General features: G+C 44.0%; 1 protein-coding gene across 3 annotated transcripts in view; it reads left to right on the forward strand.

The window, feature by feature from the left end:
* The window catches only part of RTEL1 (regulator of telomere elongation helicase 1), a 138,284-nt gene that overhangs the window by 20,308 nt on the left and 92,976 nt on the right, over window positions 1–25,000 (forward strand). For all 3 annotated transcript variants that reach the window (XM_089662572.1, XM_089662573.1, XM_089662574.1), the window contains exons 10-18: window positions 344–382; window positions 2,789–2,867; window positions 4,933–5,030; window positions 5,146–5,201; window positions 7,741–7,815; window positions 11,141–11,216; window positions 14,072–14,204; window positions 16,825–16,938; window positions 21,736–21,776. In XM_089662572.1, the coding sequence (XP_089518698.1) occupies window positions 344–382; window positions 2,789–2,867; window positions 4,933–5,030; window positions 5,146–5,201; window positions 7,741–7,815; window positions 11,141–11,216; window positions 14,072–14,204; window positions 16,825–16,938; window positions 21,736–21,776 (711 nt within the window). The remainder of the gene's footprint in view (window positions 1–343; window positions 383–2,788; window positions 2,868–4,932; window positions 5,031–5,145; window positions 5,202–7,740; window positions 7,816–11,140; window positions 11,217–14,071; window positions 14,205–16,824; window positions 16,939–21,735; window positions 21,777–25,000) is intronic.

Below are 25,000 nucleotides of genomic sequence, written 5' to 3' on the forward strand. Positions count from 1 at the left end.
TGATCTGTAGCGGCACCTACATGACAGACCTGACAGGAACAGGCGGTGCCGCTTCTGTAGGCAGGTGAGCCAGTAACAAGATTCCCCTCTCTTGGCTTTAAAGCAGGTATCACTGTGGGATGGCACTGTTCTGATACCTTCCATGCCTGGGTCCCCTTGCTGACCCAAGTGGCCTGGGCTTAATATTGGGGTAATAACCCAACCCAATCAGTGACTCCAGAATTCCAGACTCCATAATTAGGGCCATAGAATGCATTTGAATCTTTTGCTGCTTTCATTTTGGACTGAATGAATGTAAACTAAAGTTCATCAATTACAACATCCTTATTCTTCTCATTTCCAGCTTTGAACATACAGCTTGAAGACCTGGCTAAGATAAAGGGTAAGGCATTATGCTCGGAATAACATGGGGATAAAGACATTTTAAAATTGTACTAAAGGTTTTTTTTTTTTTTTTCCTTTTTTTAAATAACAAACATGTCTATACTTACCTGCTGTGTGTAGTGGTTTTGCACAGAGCAGCCTGGATCCTCCTCTTGTCCCCCGCAGGCTCTCCTGGCTCCTCCTTTCTGTCAATTGCCCCCACAGCAAGCAGCTTGCTACAGGGGCACCCACTGCCCCTCTCTCCTCATTGGTTGACTGTCTGTGATTGACAGTAGTGGGATCCAATGTTTCCCGCTTGCTGACTCAGCCAATGAGGAGGCAGAGACCCGGGACAGCAGAGGCTGTCATTCACTTCGCTGGATCTCGATGGTGCTCAAGTAAGTATTGAGGGGGCTGGAGGAACTGCTGCACATAGAAGGTTTTTTAGAATGCATGAAGGTAAAAACCCTTGAACCACTTTAAAGTGTTAGTGAAGCTTGAACCTGTTAGAGGGTTGGTTGCAAATACACTACACGACCATAATAGGTCAACACCCCACAATAGTCTTGCTGGCTTAGTAGGGGGGTGTGTTGGACTTCTGCAGAGAGACCCTTGCTTCTACACAAAGATCAGCAGGCTTACAGTGGAAGGCCTTTTTCCATTCAGGCTATAGGACTTTGCACACATTTTTTGTTTTGTTGCATCTGGAATGCATTCAGTTCATTTTAAACTGAATGTTAAGTGGAGCCTGAACCATCTGTGTGTAAATTATTTTACTATTTATATAGGGAGCACAATGGGTAAATGGTTGGCACTTCCGCCTGGCAGCACTAGGGTCATTGATTCGAATCCCAACCACAGCACCTCCTGCCTGGAGTTTGCATGTTCTCCCTGTGCCTGTGTGTGTTTCCTCTGGGTACTCTGGATTCCTCCCACACTCCCAAAGACATGCTGGTAGGTGAATTGGTTCCTGTCTAAATTGGCCCTAGTATGTGTGTGTGTATGAATGTGAGTTAGGGACCTTAGATTGTACACCTCTCGAGGGTTAGGGACCTTAGCTTGTACCTCCCTTGAGGGTTAGGGACCTTAGATTGTACCTCCCTTGAGGGTTAGGGACCTTAGATTGTACGCCCCTTGAGGGTTAGAGACCTTAGATTGTACGCCCCTTGAGGGTTAGGGACCTTAGATTGTACGCCCCTTGAGGGTTAGGGACCTTAGATTGTACGCCCCTTGATGGTTAGGGACCTTAGATTGTACGCCCCTTGAGGGTTAGAGACCTTAGATTGTACGCCCCTTGAGAGTTAGGGACCTTAGATTGTACGCCCCTTGAGGGTTAGGGACCTTAGATTGTACGCCCCTTGAGGGTTAGGGACCTTAGATTGTACGCCCCTTGAGGGTTAGGGACCTTAGATTGTACGCCCCTTGATGGTTAGAGACCTTAGATTGTACCCCCCTTGAGGGTTAGGGACCTTAGATTGTACACCCCTTGAGAGTTAGGGACCTTAGATTGTACGCCCCTTGAGGGTTAGGGACCTTAGATTGTACGCCCCTTGAGGGTTAGGGACCTTAGATTGTACGCCCCTTGAGGGTTAGGGACCTTAGATTGTACCTCCCTTGAGGGTTAGGGACCTTAGATTGTACACCCTTTGAGGGTTAGGGACCTTAGATTGTACGCCCCTTGAGGGTTAGGGACCTTAGATTGTACCTCCCTTGAGGGTTAGGGACCTTAGATTGTACCCCCCTTGAGGGTTAGGGACCTTAGATTGTACGCCCCTTGAGGGTTAGGGACTGATGTGACTGTACAATATATATGTAAAGCGCTGCGTAAATTGACGTTGATATACAAGTACCTGAAATAAATAAATAGAGGAGGATTGTCTAATTCAAGACAGGTTTTCGCCAACCATGAGCCTTTAGTCTCAGGGTCATTCCTTTGAATCACCTCTAGATGGTGCCAGCTATCTATTTTTCTTTATATTTCTGGAATCCGTAGACTTCAAGGAGACCTAAACTATAGGAGATATGTAGGCCGCGATTGCTGAGCCATCCTTGTGTAAACACTAGATACCTGCCTATTAAGCTGATTCAATAACTTCAATATTTGGTTCTTTGGCCTTTTACAGGCACGCAGAGGTGCAGTTCTGGCTTTATTTGCCATATGTTTGTTGTGGTTCAAGGATAATTTTGAAGTTAGAGAAAGCCAGGCAAGTAGCATTTTTATTTTCCAGTAGCATTAAGCTGATTCAATAACTTCAGTTCTCGGCTCTGTGGTCGGTCACAAACATGCAGCTCTGCCTTTACTTGGCGTATGCTTTTTGTGGTTAAGGATTCTGGAGGAATTGAAGCTAGAGAAAGTCAGGCAAGTAGCATTTTCTGTCCCCCTGAGGCTTTTTAACGGCTCGTTCTTTGTTTTGGCTCTCTTTAGGGGCTCTCTTACAGCTTGAGAATGCTATTGATGCCATTAACCTGCCAGCTGACGGGACTGGGATCACCAAAGATGGGAGGTAATTTCTCCTAATAACACTCCAGGATAAACATGTAGTTATGGATTTACCTCTCAATATTGGACACAAATTTTTACCAATTAGGCTGATTTCACATTGCAGCACTGCAGCACTTCTGAAATGCAACACTTTGGGGTTGATTTACTAAAGGCAAATATCCTGTGCACTGAAAGTTCAGTTGCTCTAGATCTGAAACGAGGTAATGCTCTTCTGATTTCTATCATCTAATCATGTGCAAGCAAAAATGCTTTTTTTTTAAATTTAATTTGCATGTGATTGGGTATTCTTTGCAAAGTGACGCTTTACCCCATTTATTAATCTCTGGATCTAGTGCACTTGTAGTGCACAGTAAATTTGCCTTTAGTAAATCAACCCCTATGTGTGTTTTTTAAATATGTTGCATATCTGCATGAAGAGCTCTTCGTTAAAGCGGAGTTCCAGCCATTTTTGTGTTTATTATAATTCAGCAGCTACAAAAACTGTAGCTGCTGACTTTTATTAAACACACTTACCTGTCCCTCGGTCCAGTGATGTGCTCACTCGCGTTGTCCCTTCTCTTCTTCTTCTCTCCACAGCGTCGGTATCTCAACTGTGGGAACCGCTTCACTGCCGGGTGCCCACTGCACATGCCCGAGTCACGCTGCGCCTCCTGAGTGGTCTAGCAGTCTTCTTGGACCTGTGAAAGTTACCAGGAGACTGCGGGAGGAAGTAGGGGGCCGAACTTCCTCCTTACTTCGAACTGAGCTGGAAGTGGGAGCGAGTACCTGTCAAAACCAAGTGCCGGCTCCCCCATCCACCCCAAAAGGTGCCATATATGGCAGTGGAGGGGGTGAAGAGGCAAACAAGTGGAGCTTCCACTTGTGGGTGGAACTCCACTTTAAGCATGCCATCAGGTGCCAGCCCCTTAACAATCAGCTATTCATAGATTGTGAAGGATGCCAGCACGTGGTTGTTAACCCGCCTGTGTCCTTACCAACCAATGATAATGCCCCCCCTCCCCTGAGTGGTCAGCATGCTCCAGCTCCTCTTGTGCAGGAGTGATACTACCAGCAGTGGGTGGGGGAGCGGAGAAACGGCAGGCAGGCAGGACAGCCAAGAGCAGAATGTGATTGAAGGAGAGGGGGGTTGCAGGACTGGAGGATCTGGATCAAAAGGTTGCAAAACTCCTGTGCTACCCCAGTGACCAGCATATTTTTGCCATGTGACCCAAACGCACCTAAAAACGAACTCTGGGTGTGTTTTGTGGTGCATTTCCCAGTGACTTCAATGGAAGGTGCATTATTTGTGAGCTTTTTAAAAGCGCAGCAAAGATGCAGTATGCAGGACTTTTCGAACAGAGCCGCAAATTCAGCGCAGAGATGTGAAGTCACATAGGGTTTAAAGGGAAATATTTTGGATGCGCTTTTGTCACGCTGGAAAGGCGCGTTCTAGCGCAAGCGCAGCAAAAGCATGTCAGTAACAAAGAGGTCTAAAATAGATATTTGATATTTTCATCTTAAGTTTATCCACTGTCTACTGGTTATATAGGGAGTGTTTGTGATCTCTAGTAACTGTATGCACTTGTCCTGGTAAATGTTGAGCAGTAATTTACTGTATTGTTGTGTTAATTGGTCTGTATTATTTACTCCTAAATCTACATACTTTGTACAGCAATATATTCTTTATTAGGTCCCAATAGATTTGATGGCAACATTGTGGAATATCATGGCCATTTAGGATTTCCTTACATATAGAAAGCTCATTATAACTGTAACAAATATTATTATTATTATGGCGGGGTTTAGACATCAGATTTAGTTCTACATGCCGTTGTGTAATGGGTCAGACTTCGAGTTCTTTTCCTCTAAGGCAGTGTTTCTCAACTCCAGTCCTCATGGACCCCCAACAGGTCATGTTTTCAGGATTTCCCTCAGATGAAACAGCTGTGGTAATTACTAAGGCAGTGAAACTGATCAAATCACCTGTGCAAAATAATGGAAATCCTGAAAACATGACCTGTTGGGGGTCCATGAGGACTGGAGTTGAGAAACCCTGCTCTAAGGTCATATGTTTTGTCTATTTGCAGTTACATCTTTGAGCTCCTTGGATACGCGGGAATCAATTACAACACCAAGACGGATTTACTGGATCTCTTGGAACAAATCATACAGCACGTTGGCGGAAGTAAGGCATTTCCCTGGCAGGCTTATCAAATGAGCCTTACTGTTGTCATTTCACTTATCCACAAAAAGAGAATGTATTAAAACATCTTCCTTTTGTGGTCATGTCTTGTCCTCAGGTTCTGGAGTCTTCACGAACACTTTCGGCCTCCAGAAGCTGTCAGATATTATACAGGTAAGATTTCCTTTTACTCTACAGTTGGGGAATATGCGTAATCCTACCCAAGTATTTGTTTTGAAATCCATATTCCATATGTAGTGGATTGTGATACACAGTCCACGTTTTATTAGATGATCAGTAAAATGACAATTTTATAGTCTTGCTACTTTCTGCTTCTTTCGCTTTAAATTCCTTACTCTCTTAAGTAAACAATCAGATATAAGTTGACAGAACAATGATAATTAAGATGGCGCCTTCATCCGGAGTCTCACCCGAGGTGACTCATTAGAAGAAAAGTATCTTTTAATGTAAACAACCCCCATAAAAGGGAATGAGTCGTTTTGGGGGACAATGATTGGAAGATATCAACACGGATGGAAGAACACACAGAAACCTAGTGGACTTTTCACCCCATCAATGTATATGCTTTGCCTGCATCATGAGACCTATAAATGTTACTGTTCCTCAATAAAACAGAATTTTAGGAAGTTGGAAAACTGCATTTATGTGCCAGTGTCTTACTTCTACGTGCACGTATTCTCACATTAATTAGGCTCACTGGTAGATCACAACAGCTGTGGTCGGTAAGTGACCGCACCCAAAACACATATCCTAATGTTTAAACAGTTGAGTACCAGCCTGTAAAATTCCTTCGTATAAAAAGAAAACGAACAGAGGGCGCACCGGCCTAGTGCATTACCATAAAAAACATTTATCGAAATAATAAAAATAGGTATCGTACTCGCAAATGACATAGGTGTCAAAGGCACATCATAAAGGACAACACTGCAATCCACACTACATGGAAATCCAGGGTTCCCATTGCGGATGGACAACAGACTAACGCGTTTCAAGGACTTGCCTCTTTCTTAGAGCCAACAAACAAAATGCCCGTACCTCTCTTTATATATGCTTACTAAATGCTGTTTCTAATACTGCACGTGGGCCGCCTCAGGCTCGCCCAGGGGCGGAGATAAGCATCATAAGCTGTTCTTGTACAACATCATAAATATAAACACAACCATGTAATAAACAATACCATGGTTTGATAAGTAATAAACTGACCACAAATATCATAAAATGCATGAAAGGCAAATCCTCAAAACGCGTTAGCCTGTTGGAAGTCCAGGGTTCCCATTGCTGATGGACATGTAGTGTGGATTGGACAGTGCTGTTCTTTATGATGTGACATTTGTGAGTATGATACCTATTTTTATTTCAATAAATGATTTTTAGGGTAATGCACTAGGCCGGTGCGCCCTCTGTTTTCTTTTTATGCAGTGCATTTGGACTACCCGGTCTGTTTAGAGCAGCAAGGAGTGGACATTCCAGGACATCCAAGATGTAGCCATAGCCCAAGCTGAGTCCATCCCCAAGCGCAGGAGTATTTGGGTTTGCTGTTTTTCGTTGTAAAATTCCTTCACTATAAGGCCATTTTTCAGGTTTCAGTGCTGTGATAGTTTGAGTGACAGTCACGCGACACTGTATCCAAATTAATTTTATAAAACCTTCTAAGATGGGTAACGCTTGATTTTGGTGGTATCCACTTCTTTCTGTTTTGCAGCAAAAGTTTTTAGTATCCTCCAGTCCTTTCCAGACCGATTCCTGAATGGGAGGTCTTTGTAGTCACCTCAGTGTCCTAATGAGAAAAGTTGCCGTGTCTGCTTCCCTTTAATAGTAGTTAAGGGGGAGTGTCTTACCATAAATGAAATTCCACTTGCAGGGGATGCCTTAAAGGATTACTTGCATTTTAGCACAGACCTCTGAGAAAATCCACGAGCCAATCGCACAAGCAGGAAAAAACATTTCTTGGGGCATTCTGCACACCAGTGTAACGAATGCCGCCACCATCATTTAAAATGACAACTTCAGGCTGAAATGGAAAGGCACTTCTTATTTTTAAGAGCTGAATTCCAGGTATGGATTTTAGAGTATACATAGGCATACACCATACCTTGTGGAAGCTGTAAGTCTCTGCTACTACAGAGATCGCCATTATCTTCCCAGGCCTGTGGCTGCCCTGCTGCATAGTGTTTTCAGGAATGCAAGGCATTCTCTGATTGGATGAGCTAGACACGCAGGGCAGTGACATCACTGGCCTAAAAGTTTGCTAAGGCAGCAAAAGTTCTGCGGTTCAATGACATTGTGCTACCTGTTTGTGTCTGATCCTGTGGCACATCCTTCAATCCAAGGTGTACATTAGGGCCTCTACTGGGCTGTAGTTCAGGTATTTGACAGTTGAATGACACAGGGTGAGTTTTTAGCATCATCTCAATTTGGAGAATACTTGCAAAAGTCTGTATGGCCTGGGATTCAAGGGGCCCCACAGACACACAGGGATTGATTTGATGGCTGACACAGGTACTTGTAGGCACTTGGTGCTAGCACTTCAGTGCTGTTACCCTTTTTTTTAGACCAAGCCAGATTGACCTTTACCATGACTGGATTGGACAATTTCCATTGGCAGTGTAAAAAAAACCCACCGGGTGGGAGAGAGGGAAATCGCCAGTTCATTGTTTTGCCCCCCTCACTCTGTTTTATGTGTTTTTTGCAGATTGTATTTAATATTGAGATTCCTGAAGGTTCCACTGCTGTCATCAACACCAAACAGGTCTCCAGGTACTACAAGGTAAAATGTTTACATCCATTATTATCTCTTCACTCTGTGAATAAAGACTGTTAGGCTAGATCTTTGCAGCAGAAGGTTGTAGCAATCTTCACTGTGAAACGGAACTGTGAATTAGACTGTCTTAAGACGAAGGAAGCCATTCTTAGGAGATGTGCCATTTTTGAGCCAATCGATTGTCTAGGGCAGGGGTCTCCAAACTTTTGAAACAAAGGGCCAGTTTACTGCCCTTCAAACTTTAGGGGGGCTGGATTTTGGGCAGTGGGTGTATAAAATACCCTGGCATCAGTGGGATTAAACAATACCCTATAGGCTTGGTGGTCAGTGGGAGTAACAGTGCCCCATTGTTAGTGTCAGTGGGATAATTAATTCTGCATTTGTAGTGTCAGTGGGAGGAACAGTGCCCCGTCGCTTGTGTCAGTGGGAGGAACAGTGCCCCGTCGCTTGTGTCAGTGGGAGGAACAGTGCCCCGTCGCTGGTGTCAGTGGGAGGAACAGTGCCCCGTCGCTGGTGTCAGTGGGAGGAACAGTGCCCCGTCGCTGGTGTCAGTGGGAGGAACAGTGCCCCGTCGCTGGTGTCAGTGGAAGGAACAGTGCCCCGTCGCTGGTGTCAGTGGAAGGAACAGTGCCCCGTCGCTGGTGTCAGTGGAAGGAACAGTGCCCCGTCGCTGGTGTCAGTGGAAGGAACAGTGCCCCGTCGCTGGTGTCAGTGGAAGGAACAGTGCCCCGTCGCTGGTGTCAGTGGAAGGAACAGTGCCCCGTCGCTGGTGTCAGTGGAAGGAACAGTGCCCCGTCGCTGGTGTCAGTGGAAGGAACAGTGCCCCGGCGCTGGTGTCAGTGGAAGGAACAGTGCCCCGGCGCTGGTGTCAGTGGAAGGAACAGTGCCCCGGCGCTGGTGTCAGTGGGAGGAACAGTGTCCCATTGCTGGTGTCAGCGGGAGGAATAGTGCCCAGTTGATGGGGTCAGTGGGAGGAACAATGCCACATCATTGGGGTCAGTGGGAGGAACAGTGCCCCGTTGTTAGGGTCAGTGGGAGGAACAGTGCCCCGTTGTTAGGCTCAGTGGGAGGAACAGTTCCCCATCTTTGTTGTCAGTGAAAAGAATAGCTCCCCATTGTTGGTGTCAGTGGGAGGAATAGTGCCCCATCATTGGTGTCAATGGGAGGAATAGTGCCCCATCGTTTGTGTCAGTGTCATTTTAAACATTTTTTGCATCCCCATTGCAGATTCTATGCCAAGCTGACCATTATTTACTACTATCTTTCCTCAAGGGTGGCACAGTGGCTTAGTGGTTAGCACTTCTGCCTTGCAGTAATTGGGTCATGGTTCGATTCCCAACCATGGCGCCTCCTGCATGGAGTTTGCATGTTCTCCCTGTGCTTGCGTGGGTTTCCTCTGGGTACTTCCTGGCAACCTACCCTGTAAAATAGTTGCTAAGAGAATTCATGGAAGAAGTCGCTTGCGAGTGATGGTCCATGCAATCGCCAAGGGTCGGATATGACTGAATGGATAGATAGATCTTTCTTCAGACCCGCTCTTTCCTCTCACAGTTTGCTACACTATTTGCGAACCCGCCACAGACCCCTATCCTTGACTGTCCTCTGCAGTCTGTGCTGCTAGCTGCCGGTATTCCCATACCCCACCCCTAGATTTGCATTCTAAGCTACTAGTCAACACAGAACATGGCCCTGACCTCCTCCTTGCGAGAATGTTATTGTAACTGCTAGCTTTTGTTAGAACACCTGCTGATGAAGATAGAATAACTCAGAAGAGCTGAACCCTGTGTATAAGAGAGCTCTGCATTCATTCAATGAAAGCAAGCCAGCTGTAACTAATGCTGGAGACTTCTTTGTCGTACGATACTGAGTCTTTATTAGAGAAAAAAAACAAACAAACTAAAGACTAAAGTGTTTCAGGAGTCATGCGCTCCCTTCATCAGGGTGAATTGTTGTGCTATCTCAAATATGTTTTATAGTAATTAAAGTGATTCTAAAGGCTCAAGGTTTTTACCTTTTTATGCATTCTATGTTGGAGATTACACATTATAAATTTCCCTCTCTCAAGCCTTGTGTGATGAACAAAAAGGTTGGGTAGCACGGCATAGGTGAGTATTGAAGGGAGGGGAGGGTGCCCTATATCACATTGCCCTTAATAGACTAAGTAACAGATCTTATTTAACCACTTGACAACCGGGCTATAGCCGAATGACGACTGCAGCACGGTTGTCCAGTTCTGGGAGGGCTCTCAGAATGCCCCCCCCTGCATGCCCTGTAGTAGTGCGCACCCAACGATCTCAGTCTTACGGACAAAGCTGACCACGTGATGTGGTAAAAGGCCAATCACAGCGGCCTTTTACCACGTGATCAGCTGTGTCCAATGTGTCACAGACCGGGTAAATGCAGTTGCCTGTTGTCGGCTGCACTTTCTTCATGCTGTGACGGCGTGAGGAAAGTACTGCCAATAACCAGCAATTGTCAGAAAACAGATCAGCACTGATCATCAGGGCACTGATGATCAGTGCCCAGCAGTGCCACCCACCTGTGCCCAGCAGTGCTACCCCCCAGTGCTGCCCAGCAGTGCCGTTAGTCAGTGCACATCAGTGCCACCAGTCAGTGCCGCCTATCAGTGCCCATCATTGCTGCATATTATTATTATACAGGATTTATGGCGCCAACAGTTTGCTCAGAGCCTTACAATATAATGGGAGACAATACAGCAACAATACAGTTCAATACAAGAGGGATAGGAGGGTCCTGCTCCTGGGAGCTTACAATCTAGGAGAGTGCAGCATCATTAGTGCCAGCCCATCAGTGCTGCCTATCAGTGCAGCCTCATCAATGCACATCATTGAAGGAGAAAAATTACCTGTTTGCAAAATTTTATAATAGAAACAAAAACTCTTTTTAATCATTTTTGCCATTTTTTTGTTCATAGCGCAAAAAATAAAACACCCAGCCGTGGTTAAATACCATTAAAAGAAAGCTCTATTTGTGTGAAAAAAATGATACAAATGTCGTATGGGTACAATGTTGCATGACCGCGCAGTTGCCATTCAAAGTGTGACAGCGCCGAAAGCTGAAAATTGGCCTGGGCAGGAAGGGGGTATAAGTGCCGGGTAGGCGAGGGGTTAAACAAATGTGTTGGTCGTATTTAAATAAATGTGTTTTTCTTGGACTTTTTTTTTATCTCTTCCACTCTGTGTTAGGTCTCGCTCATCTACCGTATACAAAGTCTCAACTTTTGTTATTGTAGAAGACCTCTTTTACAAATGGATCCGCGTTTCCCATAAACATTACCCAATCTTTGTGTAATTGTCTTCCTCACGAGCAGGTTCACATCCACCTAGACAACAGCCAGAGGAAGAAGCCACGGGGAGATGTGTGGAGCAACAGCAGGAAGCATGGAGGTGAGCCAGAGGTCATGTGATATAACTGTACTGAAGCTACCCTAGGGAGGCAATCACTGGTATTTGTAATGCACAGAAAGGTTTGCGTCGCTGCCTTTTGCAATTCCTTAGATTCCAGCTGACTCAATATATTCTAATGTTAGATTTTTGTTTAGATAAAAAAAAAAAAAGTGTTAAAACGGAGTTCCACCCAAAAGGGAAAGTTCCGCTTTAAAGATTGGTCCCCCGCTCCCCATTAAGGATTGGCACCTTTGGGGAGCGGGTAACCGAAATTGACAGGTACCCGCTCCCACTTCTGCTGCAATCGCCTAGGCCAGTGGTCGGCAAGCCGCGGCTCGCGAGCCACATGCGGCTCTTTACACGCTTTAATGCGGCTCTTGTGTGCCGGGCGCCCGCTCCCCTCCCTCCTCTCGGGCGGCAGGGACTCTGCAACGTGATCCAAAAAAAAACAGCCAGGGCAGTGCGCTCAAATGCAATGATTGGCCAGTCTCGCTGCCACTCACATCCTGATAGCCAGTGATTGGCTGTCAGGATGTGTGTAGGCGGGGCAGCGCGACGAACGTGAGAGGAGCTAGGCTCCTCTCACAGTCCGCCCTGAAGATCGGAACGGCGCGGAACACGGCGAGAGGAACGCGCGGAGCAAAGGTAAGTGAATTGACACAGGGGGGACTTGGCTTACTACTTGCTACTTACTTACTACTACTATATGAGGGATGAATTACTATAGGGGGGATGAATTAATATAGGGGGGATGAATTACTATAGGGGGGATGAATTACTATATGAGGGATGAATTAGTATGGGGGATGAATTACTATGGGGGATGAATTACTATATGGGGGATGAATTACTATATGGGGGATGAATTACTATATGGGGGATGAATTAATATGGGGGATGAATTACTATATGGGGGATGAATTACTATATGGGGGATGAATTACTATATGGGGGATGAATTACTATATGGGGGATGAATTACTATGGGGGATGAATTACTATATGGGGGATGAATTACTATATGGGGAATGAATAACTATGGGGGATGAATTACTATAGGGGGAATGAATTACTATGGGGGATGAATTACTATATGGGGGATGAATTACTATATGGGGGATGAATTACTATGGGGGATGAATTACTATGGGGGATGAATTACTATATGGGGGATGAATTACTATATGGGGGATGAATTACTATGGGGGATGAATTACTATATGGGGGATGAATTACTATGGGGGATGAATTACTATATGGGGGATGAATTACTATATAGGGGATGAATTACTATGGGGGATGAATTACTATAGGGGGGATGAATTACTATGGGGGATGAATTACTATATGGGGGATGAATTACTATAAAAACTTATTGAAACTAAAAACAGTGTACCATCCTATGTATTTTCAGTTTTAAAAATGTGGCTCTCAAAATAAATTTCAATCGTGGTTTTGGCGAGATTTGGCTCAGTTGAAAAAAAAGGTTGCCCACCACTGGCCTAGGCGATCCGGAAGTGGAAGGGGTCCTCCCTGTAGTCTTTTGGGACACGGGACAGGTCCCAGAAGACTACAGGACCATCCAGGAAGCACAGCGCTACTCGCGCATGCGCAGTGGGTACCCGGCTGTGAAGCCACAAGCTATCACAGCCGGGTGCCCACACTGAAGATGCCAGACTCCTGGAATACAGGACAGCCGGTGAAACGGGCTGCAGGGGACACACCGCGGGACTGAGGGACAAGTAAGTGGCTGTTTTGTAAAAGTCAGCAGCTACAGTTTTTGTAGCTGCTGCCTTTTATTTTTTGATAGGTTGAGTGGAACTCCGCTTTAAGGCCACTTTCTGTTTTTTTTATCAGTTTTTTTTAATCAGTTCAGTCACGTTTTTTTCGATCGGAAGCGGAAGTCCTACTCCACTCCCTCCCCGTAGTCTTGTGAGACACATGACAGGTCCCAGAAGACGACGGGGCCATTCAGGAAGCGCAGCTCTACTCGAACATTCGCAGTGGGCACCCTGCTGTGAAGCCGCAAGCTGTCACAGCCAGGCACCGCGCTGTACGGGACCTCTGTGTAAGGTCCCAATCATGTGATCACTGATTAGGCAATCAGTGATCACATGAATAGTAGTAAGCAAGATGTCACGTCTGATATCATTGCTTACTACTAGTGAAATCTGTGAATGATCACAGAGGTCACATGGTACAGGGCTATTCACAACAGCCTTGTACCATGTTGCAAGCTGTGACCAATCACAACTCTCACAGTATTTCTCAATGGCTGCAAGAATGCAGCCAGGGAGAAGGAGAAATGATTTGCTTTTATAGCCTTTATGGGTGTAAAAGCAATCCGTGTAAAAAAAAAAAAAAAAAAATCACTATGGTGACACTGTACTGATAGGGTGACAGTATGTTTAAAAAAAACCCCCATAAATAATAATATAAAAAAATAAAATAAAAATGTCAAAAAATGTTTTGAAATATTATAATTTTTGGTTATAAACTAATTTTTTTCTACTAAAAAGATAGATGAATACAGTTTGGCTAAGATTTATGAATAAAGATTATTTATTTGCAAAATTTTATAAGAAAAACACTTTTTTTTTTTTTTTCAAAATGTTTGGACTTTCATTTATATAGCAAAAAAATAAAAATCCCAGTGGTTAATAAATACCACCAAAATAAAGTTGTATCTGTCTCAAAGAAATGCTAAAAAATTCATATGGGTACAGTGTTGCATGACCGTACAATTGTCATTCAAAGTGTGATAGCGCTGAAAGCTGAAAATTGGCCTGGACAGGAAGGGAGTGAAAGTGTCCGGACTGGAAGTGGTTAATTGATTTTCCATTTGTTTGATGCAGGGAAGGTGCTCAGTTACTGGTGTTTCAGTCCTGGTTACACAATGCACGACCTGGTGAGACAAGGAGTCCGAAGCATCATACTGACCAGTGGGACTCTATGTCCCCTCTCCTCCTTCACCATGGAGATGCAGATGTAAGTTTTTTTTTTTTTGTTTTTGCTGGGGAATGCATACTATACATTGTGGTTTCCCTTGTTAACGTGTACCTGTGCTCTTGTTAGCCCATGGAAACCTCTAAACCCAGAGTACTCAAACATGTAAATATATCCGCTCTGCTCCTCCCAAGATATCTTCCTTTCTAGCTCCCTCATCACCTCCCTTGCTCACCTCCAGGACTTCTCCAGAGCATCTCCCATCCTTTGGAACTCCCTACCACAGTATGACCGGTCACCCCCCCACCCTGTCTGCCTTTAGGCGATCTTTGAAAACTCACTTATTCAGGGAAGCCTACCCCACCTCCACCTAAGAACTGTACTTGAGTCACCTCCACCAGATCACCCCCCACAGCTATCACCTTTTGTATCACCCCCCCCCTTCCTTTAGATTGTAAGCTCCATGAGCAAGGCCCTCCTATTCCTTCTGTATTGAACTGTATTGTTGCTGTATTGTCTTCCTTATATTGTAAAGTGCTGAGCAAACTGTTGGCGCCATATAAATCCTGTATAATAATAATAATGTCAATGTCAAATCGGAAGTCATTGGTTGGCTATGCCCACTTATCCTGCTTTTTGAATGAACATCATCACTGACCAATCGGAAAGGCGGAGGTGTACTAGAAAATAATAGAAAATTGGGACCATTGGGTGACTGCAGTAACATGCTGATGTCACTTTACATGGGTCCAGAAACATTTTACAAAGCTCATCTTCAGCAACTTGTAATGTTGAAAACCTTAAGAGGCTGTGGGGATGTAGGCAAATGAAGGGATGGATGCTGCTCAAGTGAAGGGATGCCCCACCCCATTCACTCATTTTGCCCCACCCTCTGCGGCTTGGTCACAGAGGTCGGTTCTGACCAAGCTGTGGGTGGGTGGGGAGAAATGCGTCAGCTGGCGTGGCTAGAACGGTGGCTGAGGCCATTCCTTAACATTGGACTCCTGGGGTTGGTTTAGCAGCATCCATCCCTTCACTTGTGTTGTCCGACACGGAAATCGCTCAGACTCATGCTCCACTCTTCTCTTTTGCCGGTGGGGTGATCCTTGTTGGAAGCCTAAAGCCCCATGTACACGAGGCACTTCTAAACGATGGAAACTGACTGCTGGAAACCGTAAGGTTAAAAAACGTCTGTTTAGCTGTGTTTGCATAAATCGTTTATGTGCGTTTGCGTTTAGAAGCATTTTTTAAAGATAAGCACAGGAGAACCTCCCAAATGCCCAGAATGCACTGAAAAGTGGTAAATTATTAACTATTTCAGACTGTTTCAGAGAAATACAGAGAGTAGAAGCAGAGAAAGCAGTATATGTTGAGATTAGCTTAGGTGTGAGTTGCTCATTAACATTTCTTTTGTTTCCAATGGTGGGAAAGGTGTCTGGTGGTGGGAGTCATTAAAGCCACCTGGCAGGGGGTCTTCATGAGGAATTTGAGGTCTGAATGGTCATTAGCATATCTTTTGTTTTCAAGGGTGGGAGAGGTCTGAGGTGTGAATGGTCATTAACATATCTTTTGTTTTCAAGGGTGGGAGAGGTCTGAGGTGTGAATGGTCATTAACATATCTTTTGTTTCCAAGGGCGGGAGAGGTCTGAGGTGTGAATTGGTCATTACAATGTGTGACAAACTTGGTAGGAACATCCTGTGTTCAGTGTTTTGTCCATCTGAGTACCTTGAAAACACTTCCCATGCATTTTTCATAATCGGTAAAGGCTTTGGACAGCATCGGGAACTGGAAGCGTTAAAAAATATTTTCATTGTGTTTTCTGCGTTCAAAAAAACTACTGTAAACTCAAATTCCTGTAAACGTCTGTAAATGAAGATGTGTACATGGACACAGGAAAACATTAGGGAGAGTTCAGGGGCTGCTGAAAAGAAACGGTGAACAGCTCCTAAACGTGAGTTTATCAGCTGCAGTGTAGAGGCTGTGGGGATATCCGAAAATGTTTAATTCATTATTAAAGTGCAGTTATGTTTTAGAAAGCTAAGACCATGCTAATATATTGCAAATAAAACACATGCATGTGGTAATGTGGGGGCTGTAAATCAATAAAAGACTTTTATTAGCTGTGATGATCCTTTGTTATTAAAGCTTAGCAGTTCTTTTTGCAGTTTTTCTTTTTACAAAGTACCTATAAAATGAAGCACCCATCAGCCACTTATGTCGTTATTCTCCTTGGATCTCACTCAGCTGATATCTAAGTCAGGTTTCCTTTCCGGCAGAGGTTTGGGATGTCTTCCAACATGCAATGGCAAGGGACGTTGGCAGAAATTACTGCCCGCCAAGTGCTGTTCAGCCCCCCCCCCCCCCACATGACATTACATACCATAACTCTGCCAAGGAAATAAACAAAGGCTGGCTTAGCAACATTCATTTGGCCCATATATCATCATGCTTTGCAAATCGTATGAAATTTCAGACAGTTTATTTTCCTGCTTTAGCTGAATGAGGGAAACGGGCCAGATTCAACGTATGCTTTTATATTTCATGCTTGGTAGTGACCTACCCTCTCTGATTTCTACAGTCAAGAGTAGCAATGTGAACGTTCCTATTTCTTATAGCTGGTTATGTACTATTTATTAGCTTTTATTTTTTTATTTTTTTCAGCCCTTTTCGAGTGTCTCTAGAAAACCCACACGTGATAGAGAAACACCAGATTTGGGTTGGAGTTGTTCCTCAGGGTCCTGACGGGGCTAAGCTGAGCTCTGCGTACGACAGAAGGTTTGTTACCCTGGTCTGAGTGCCACAGTGATGCCTTGCTGTGTGTGATCCCCGTTTAAAGAGAACCTGTTAGTAACTTGGGGGAAGATTTACAGAAACGGGTGTACTAAGAATCTGATGCAGATGTGCGTGGGAGCCAATCGGCTTCTAACATCAGCTTGTTCAATTAAACTTTGACAATGTAATCTGGAAGCTGATTGGTTTGTATGCAGAGCTGCAGCAGCTTTTGCACACTGCAGTTTCAGTAAATACCCCTCTTGGTGTCTCTGTGTGTCCACTTATGTTTTAGAATGCCCATACTGTGCACAGTTGATTTTAGCAAGAGTTGGGCACATGCTAGTTCAGGGACAGTAGGGATTAATGCTTTTAACTACAACCCTAGGGACAATATTGTTCCTGAAAGCCATATGCAAGCGTCCCTCCTTCTTTGGTGCACAAAGAGTGATTAAAGCGGAGCTCCACTCAAAAGGGGAAGTTCCACTTTTAGGACTTCTCTCCCACTCCCCATTAAGGATTGGCACCTTTGGGGGGTGGGAGGAGAGCGGGTACCCGTATTTGACAGATACCCGCTCCCACTTCCGGTTCGATCGCCTAGGCCAGGGGTAGGCAACCTGCAGCTGTTGCAGGACTACAAGTTCCATCATGCCTCTGCAAGTCATAGCTGTAACTGTCAGTTTTGTAATCTTTTGCAATGCCTCATGGGAAATGTAGTTCCACAACAGCTAGAGAGCCGCAGGTTGCCTACCCCTGGCCTAGGCGATTTGAATCGGAAGGTGTCCTCCCTCTTTCCCTGTAGTCTTTTGGGACACATGACAGGTTCCAGAAGACTACAGGACCATTCATGAAGCGCAGCGCTATTCGCGCATGCGCAGTGGGTACCCGGATGTGAAGCCGCAAGATGTCACAGCCGGGTGCCCACACTGAAGATGCCGCCCTCCTGAAATACAGGACGGCAGGCGAAACGGGCTGCGGGGGACACACTGTGGAACCGAGGGACAGGTAAGTGGCTGTTTTTTAAAAATTCAGCAGCTACAGCTTTTGTAGCTGCTGGCTTTTATTTTTTGACAGGGTGAGTGGAACTCCGCTTTAAACATCGCTAGTCATGAGAGTATTATGTTGACTACCATTGCTAACCTCTCCTTTTAGAGATAGCTAGTTTCCTGGAAATCAGGCTGCTGAGCTGGCTTCTTAGTCACCTAATTAGAGTAAGCATAGAGATAAGGACCCTGGAAATTCTGACACTCCTGTACACAATGCTTGTCCTAGACATATGATTAAAAGGTTTGGAAGCAATTTACAGCATAATAACTAGATTACTGAATGACTGTCTAATGGTAGATATACTTTAACCTGCTCCTCTGTACCCTGTGCACTAGGTGCTGTACTACATTAGTTTGGTAATGACAGGTCCTCATTAGTTATAATTAATTAATTATCTCTATCCTTGCTTCCACTCTGCCATTCTTGGTGTCCGAAACAAGAACACTTTTGGGCTACGTTTTTACTGGGGTTCTAAATGTAATTTTACTTATTAAAATTAAAGCGTTAGTTCACCTTTTCAGAATAAAATGTAAAGGCGAACTAACACCCCCTATACCCTACCTTTCCCCGACGTACTTACTGACACCACTGACAACACGCCACTCATGGGAGGTAAGTACAGTCGGGACTGGGGGTGGGGATGTTGTAGTGTTAGTTTACCTTTTTCATTTTTTTTCTAGGCACTAACACTTTAAATGTCATTGAAATCACAAACTTATTTTATAACAATCTAGAAAGTTTAAAGCCGACCATATCCTGATTGAAATTTGGACGGTTCAGCAGGACTCGGATGAATTCCGATCCATCTATGGGCAAGTTCCATCTATGGGCAGGCTGGTTGTACTGAAGTCAATCTATCGATTTAATACAATGAAAAGATGTGGGGTAACCGTCGGGTGATATAGGTCACACCCAATAAATAGAACCGTGCCATGTCCTGATATATGCTATTTATAAAAGGGGTGGACTTTATGGGCACAGAGACCAAATACGCAGAAAAGTAAAATCAGTGTTCCTTTATTTAACATCACATCACATATAGACAGTTTTTTTTATCAATTTACTTCAGTACAACCAGCCTGCCCATAGATGGATCAAAATCTATCGATTTGACTTCAGTAAAGCCAGCCTGCCCATATATGGATCCAAATCTGTTGATCAACTTCAGTACAGCGAGCCTGCCCATAGATGGATCAATATCTATCGATGGACTTCAGTACAACAAGCCTACCCATAGACAAATCAAGATCTATTGATCAACTTCAGTACAACCAGCCTGCCCATAGATGGATCCAAATCTATTGATCAAGTTCAGTACAACCAGCCTGCCCATAGATGGATCCAAATCTATTGATCAAGTTCAGTACAACCAGCCTGCCCATAGATGGATATAAATCTATTGATCGACTTCAGTACAACCAGCCTGCCCATAGATGGATCCAAATCTATTGATCGACTTCAGTACAACCAGCCTGCCCATAGATGGATCCAAATCTATTGATCAACTTCAGTACAACCAGCCTGCCCATAGATGGATCCAAATCTATTGATCAACTTCAATACAACCAGCCTGCCCATAGATGGATCCAAATCTATTGATCGACTTCAGTACAACCAGCCTGCCCATAGATGGATCCAAATCTATTGATCAACTTCAGTACAACCAGCCTGCCCATAGATGGATCCAAATCTATTGATCAACTTCAGTACAACCAGCCTGCCCATAGATGGATCAAAATATATCCATCGACTTCAGTACAACCAGGCTGTCATGTTTTTTCATATGATCACTGCCGCAGGTTATACAGTCATGGCCGAAATTGTTGGCACCCTTGATATTTTTCCTGAAAATCAAGTATTTCACACAAAAAAGGTATTGCATTAACACATGTTTTGCTATACACATGTTTATTCCCTTTGTATGTATTGGAACAAATATAAAACAGAGGCAGAAAAGCAAATATGACATAATGTCACACAAAACCCCAAAAATGGGCTGGACAAAAGTATTGGCACCCTTAACTTAATATTTGGTTGCACACCCTTTGGAAAACATAACTGAAATCAGTCGCTTCCTATAACCATCAATAAGCTTCTGACACCTCTCACCCGGAATTTTGGACCACTCTTCCTTTGCAAACAGCTCCAGGTCTCTCTTATTGGAAGGACACCTTTTCCCAACAGCAATTTTAAGATCTCTCCACAGGTGTTCAATGGGATTTAGATCTGGGCTCATTGCTGGCCACTTCAGAACTCTCCAGCGCTTCTTTGCCATCCATTTCTGAGTGCTTTTTGACGTATGTTTGGGGTCATTGTCCTGCTGGAAGACCCAGGATCTTGGACGCAAACCCAGCTTTCTGACACTGGGCCCTACAGTGCGACCCAAAATCCTTTGGTAATCCTCAGATTTCATGATGCCTTGCACACAGTCAAGGCACCCAGTGCCAGAGGCAGCAAAACAACCCCAAAACATCATTGAACCTCCACCATATTTTACCGTAGGTACTGTGTTTTGTTCTTTGTAGGCCTCATTCCGTTTTCGGTAAACAGTAGAATGATGTGCTTTACCGAAAAGCTCTATCTTGGTCTCATCTGTCCACAAGACGTTTTCCCAGAAGGCTTTTGGCTTACTCAAGTACATTTTGGCAAACTGTAGTCTTGCTTTTTTATGTCTCTGTGTCAGCAGTGGGGTCCTCCTGGGTCTCCTGCCATAGCGTTTCATTTCATTTAAATGTCGACGGATAGTTCGCGCTGACACTGATGCTCCCTGAGCCTGCAGGACAGCTTGAATGTCTTTGGAACATGTTTGGGGCTGCTTATCCACCATCCGGACTATTCTGCGTTGCAATCTTTCATCAATTTTCCTCATCCGTCCACGACCAGGGAGATTAGCTACAGTGCCATGGGTTGCAAACTTCTTGATAATGTTGCGCACTGTGGACAAAGGCAAATCTAGTTCTCTGGAGATGGACTTGTAACCTTGAGATTGTTGATATTTTGCCACAATTTTGGTTCTCAGGTCCTCAGACAGTTCTCGTCTCCTCTTTCTGTTGTCCATGCTTAGTGTGGCACAGACAGACACACAATGCAAAGGTTAAGTGAACGTCTCTCCTTTTTATCTGCTTTCAGGTGTGATTTCTATATTGCCCACACCTGTTACTTGCCCCAGGTGAGTTTACAGGAGCATCACATGCTTGTAACATTCTTATTTATCCGCAGTTGTGAAAGGGTGCCAATACTTTTGTCCAGCCCATTTTTGGAGGTTTGTGTGACATTATGTCGAATTTGCTTTCTTTCCTCCCTTTTTTTGTTTTGTCCCAATACACACAAAGGGAATAAACATGTGTATAGCAAAACATGTGTTAATGCAATACGTTTCGTGAGAAATACATGATTTCCTGGAGAAATATCAAGGGTGCCAACAATTTCGGCCATGACTGTAGCCAGCAGCAGTGATTATTGTATTCTGGTGGTGGGGAAACCTCCCACTGTCAGAATACAATAGCACAGCGGGAGGGATTCACCCATCAACACCAACTGTGTTGATGGAGGAATCAAGTGATTTTTCTTTCCATCTACCTGCAGTTGAAGAAAAGAAAATTTGCATGTGTGGACAGCCTAAGAGTATATTTCTAGTGGAGGACTGAAATGAAAGGAATTCTTTTGGCTTATTGTGTAATCATCTGGCACTATGATGAATGGTCTTGTGGTGACTAGATGTCATTCCTGTTGATTTCTGCTTTTCCTCTTTTTCAGATTTTCAACAGATAACTTATCATCTCTGGGAAAGACAGTTGGTAATAGTCTATTGTTTAACAATCTGATTCATTGTATTAAAGTAAAGTTGTCAAAGACCTTGGAAATCCAGATTTGAGCAAGTAGTGAACATGTGCACAGTCATGGGATTAAGCAAAGTCACACGTCTAAAATGTCATATATATACTGTAGATACAGGCAGCTTCTGTAAAAGTCAAGCTTGTAACAGATGCTGTTGATTTAGTTTTCATACAATTAAACCTTGGGAGTGCTTTTCTGTGACAGTTACGATTGCTTTAAAATGGTAGTAAAGCCTAGCACTGACTATTCCTAAAAACATTCCCTCTTCCCTGCATCCTGTATATCCTATATCAACAAAATCTGTATACTTAGCTTTTTTTTTTTTTATTCAATCCAGTCCGTTCACATGATCCTGCAGCTCCAGCTCCCCTGTGTGATGGAGCACTTGACAATGGCTGTGATTTCCAAGACCTGTGGAGTCATCTATCTATCTATCTATCTATCTATCTATCTATCTATCCCTCCCATATCTATCTATCTATCTATCTATCTATCTATCTATCTATCTATCCCTCCCATATCTATCTATCTATCTATCTATCTATCTATCTATCTATCTATCTATCCCTCCCATATCTATCTATCTATCTATCTATCCCTCCCATATCTATCTATCTATCTATCTATCTATCTATCTATCTATCTATCCCTCCCATATCTATCTATCTATCTATCTATCTATCTACAGTATCTATCTATTTGTAGACTCTTTAACTTTCACAGACTAAATAATGTATACAGATTTGGCTTATTCTTACCAAAGACGTGTCAGAATGCACTTTGGCATAGATTTATGGGGAAAAAAAAACCATTTATTTGCAAAATTTTGTAACATAAAACTAAGAAAACCGAGTCATCCATAGTGATCTGTGGAGTCATCCATAGTGATCTGTGGAGTCATCCATAGTGATCTGTGGAGTCATCCATTGTTGGCGCTCCCTCCTTTCCTCTTCAGCAGCTGCTCACTGTCACAGGAAAGCCAGAGCTGCAGGATCAAGTGACTGGACTGTTATGAGAAAGGATATAGAGCTGCTGTTGGTGACCTTCTGAAAATCTAGTTTCCTAGCTACTCCAGGCTTTAATGTTGAAGGAAAGGCTACACAAAACATATTTGGTAAATGATGCTTCTCCTTTGCTCTGATCCTCTCTGCGTTCTGAATCCTTTTTTAAAATTTAGGTTTCTCTAGGTGGTCATGTGACCGCAAAGCTCCGGCTCATCACTCTTTCCCTGCGGCTGGTGGTTGTGAACTCTTCTCCCAGCCAATAATGATAACACTAGGAGTTATATGTATGTACCCAAAGAACCCCCAGTGGGACTTTAATGCAGCAATAGGATCATACATATTATTATTATTATACAGGATTTATAGCACCAACAGTTTGTGCAGCGCTTTACAAAATGAAGGTAGACATTACAGTTACAATACAATTTGGTACAAGAGGAAACAGAGTGCCCGGCTCGTTAGAGCTTACAATCTAGGAGGAAGGGTTGAGTAATACAAAAGGTAATAACTGTAGGGGGGATGAGCTGATGGAGGAAATAAATGGCGTTTTACTAGGTAGAAGCGGGATAGACTTCTTTAAAGAGAAAGGTTTTCAGGGATCGTCTAAAGGTGGATAGATTAGGAGACAGCCGGACAGATTGGGGTAGAGAATTCCATAGGATGGGAGAAGTCCTGGAGGCGACATGGGAACTAGAGAGCAGAAGGTCTTGAGAGGATGGAAGAGAGCGGTTTGGTTTATATTATTGTACAGCGCAAAGCAAACCTACTGGCGCTATATAAACACTAATAATAATAATAATATTTTTAGACCAGGTTGGTGATGCAGCTGGGGGCAGAGTTGTGGATGGCTTTGTAAGTTTTTGTTAAGATGTTGAATTTTATTCATTGAGCGAGTGGAAGTCAGTGGAGGGATTGGCAGAGAGGGGTGGAGGACACTGAATGGAAGCCAGTGGAGGGATTAGCAGAGAGGGGTGGAGGACCCTGAATGGAAGCCAGTGGAGGGATTGGCAGAGAGAGGTGGAGTACACTGAATGGAGGCTAGTGGAGGGATTGGCAGAGAGGGATGGAGGACACTGAATGGAAGCCAGTGGAGGGATTGGCAGAGAGGGATGGAGGACACTGAATGGAAGCCAGTGGAGGGATTGGCAGAGAGAGGTGGAGTACACTGAATGGAGGCTAGTGGAGGGATTGGCAGAGAGGGATGGAGGACACTGAATTGAAGCCAGTGGAGGGATTGGCAGAGAGGGATGGAGGACACTGAATGAAAGCCAGTGGAGGGATTGGCAGAGAGGGATGGAGGACACTGAATGGAAGCCAGTGGAGGGATTGGCAGAGAGGGGTAGCAGACACTGAACGGTTGGTAAGGTGGATTAGCCTGGCAGCAGTATTCATGATGGACTGGAGGGGAGATACATATATTGAAAAAGACATTTGGTTAAAACCAAATGTCTTTTTTAACCAAATGTCTTTTTCAATATATATATGATCCTGTTGCTGCATTAAAGTCCCACTGGGGGTACTCTGGGTACATGCATTCATATAGGGATGAGCAGCCAGATACTCGACCCTTTTTGTTATGACATTAGGAGTTATAGACCTCTGCGAGACGGCCTTACGGCTATAGGGAATTCGGCACAATTTGCACAGGTCAGCTGATACTTTGCAGTCACTTGTGATTCCAACAGCAATTTATTGGAAAATATAAGCAAATATAATCATTTAACAGGTAAGTTATTGTGTAGCCTTTTTTTCTACTTTAGTACAAGAGTGTCACAGGCATAATCTAGGTTTTATTCTGGTTCAGTGATGGTCGGTAACTGAAGTTACCTAAAGCCGGAGGATTGGGATGATATCAGAGGAACTAGCATATCCAGGGCCAGGTCATCAACAGCAGCTCCTGCGCTTTTCCCATGTCAGATTTCGTTTTCCCAACTCAGAGCTTTCGACTTTCTCCCACAGTGGCACCCCTCATCAAAGCCCCACCATGCAGTATTTTATTCAAATTTTTTTAATATTGTTTTCAGGCTGGTAATTAGATGCAGTCACCTTGTAATTTGTTTGCGGTCATTGCTGACATTAGACGTTAGTAGTCATGCTGTTTCTACGGTTTGACTCTTTCGTCAGTCACTGATTTTGCATGCTAGACTTCTGGGTTCATTGGCAGTACTCTTATTTTGGCT

The sequence above is a fragment of the Staurois parvus genome, unplaced genomic scaffold, assembly GCF_062004578.1.
Source record: "Staurois parvus isolate SC_StPar_1 unplaced genomic scaffold, SC_StPar_1.0 ptg001490l, whole genome shotgun sequence".
Classification (NCBI taxonomy): domain Eukaryota; kingdom Metazoa; phylum Chordata; class Amphibia; order Anura; family Ranidae; genus Staurois; species Staurois parvus.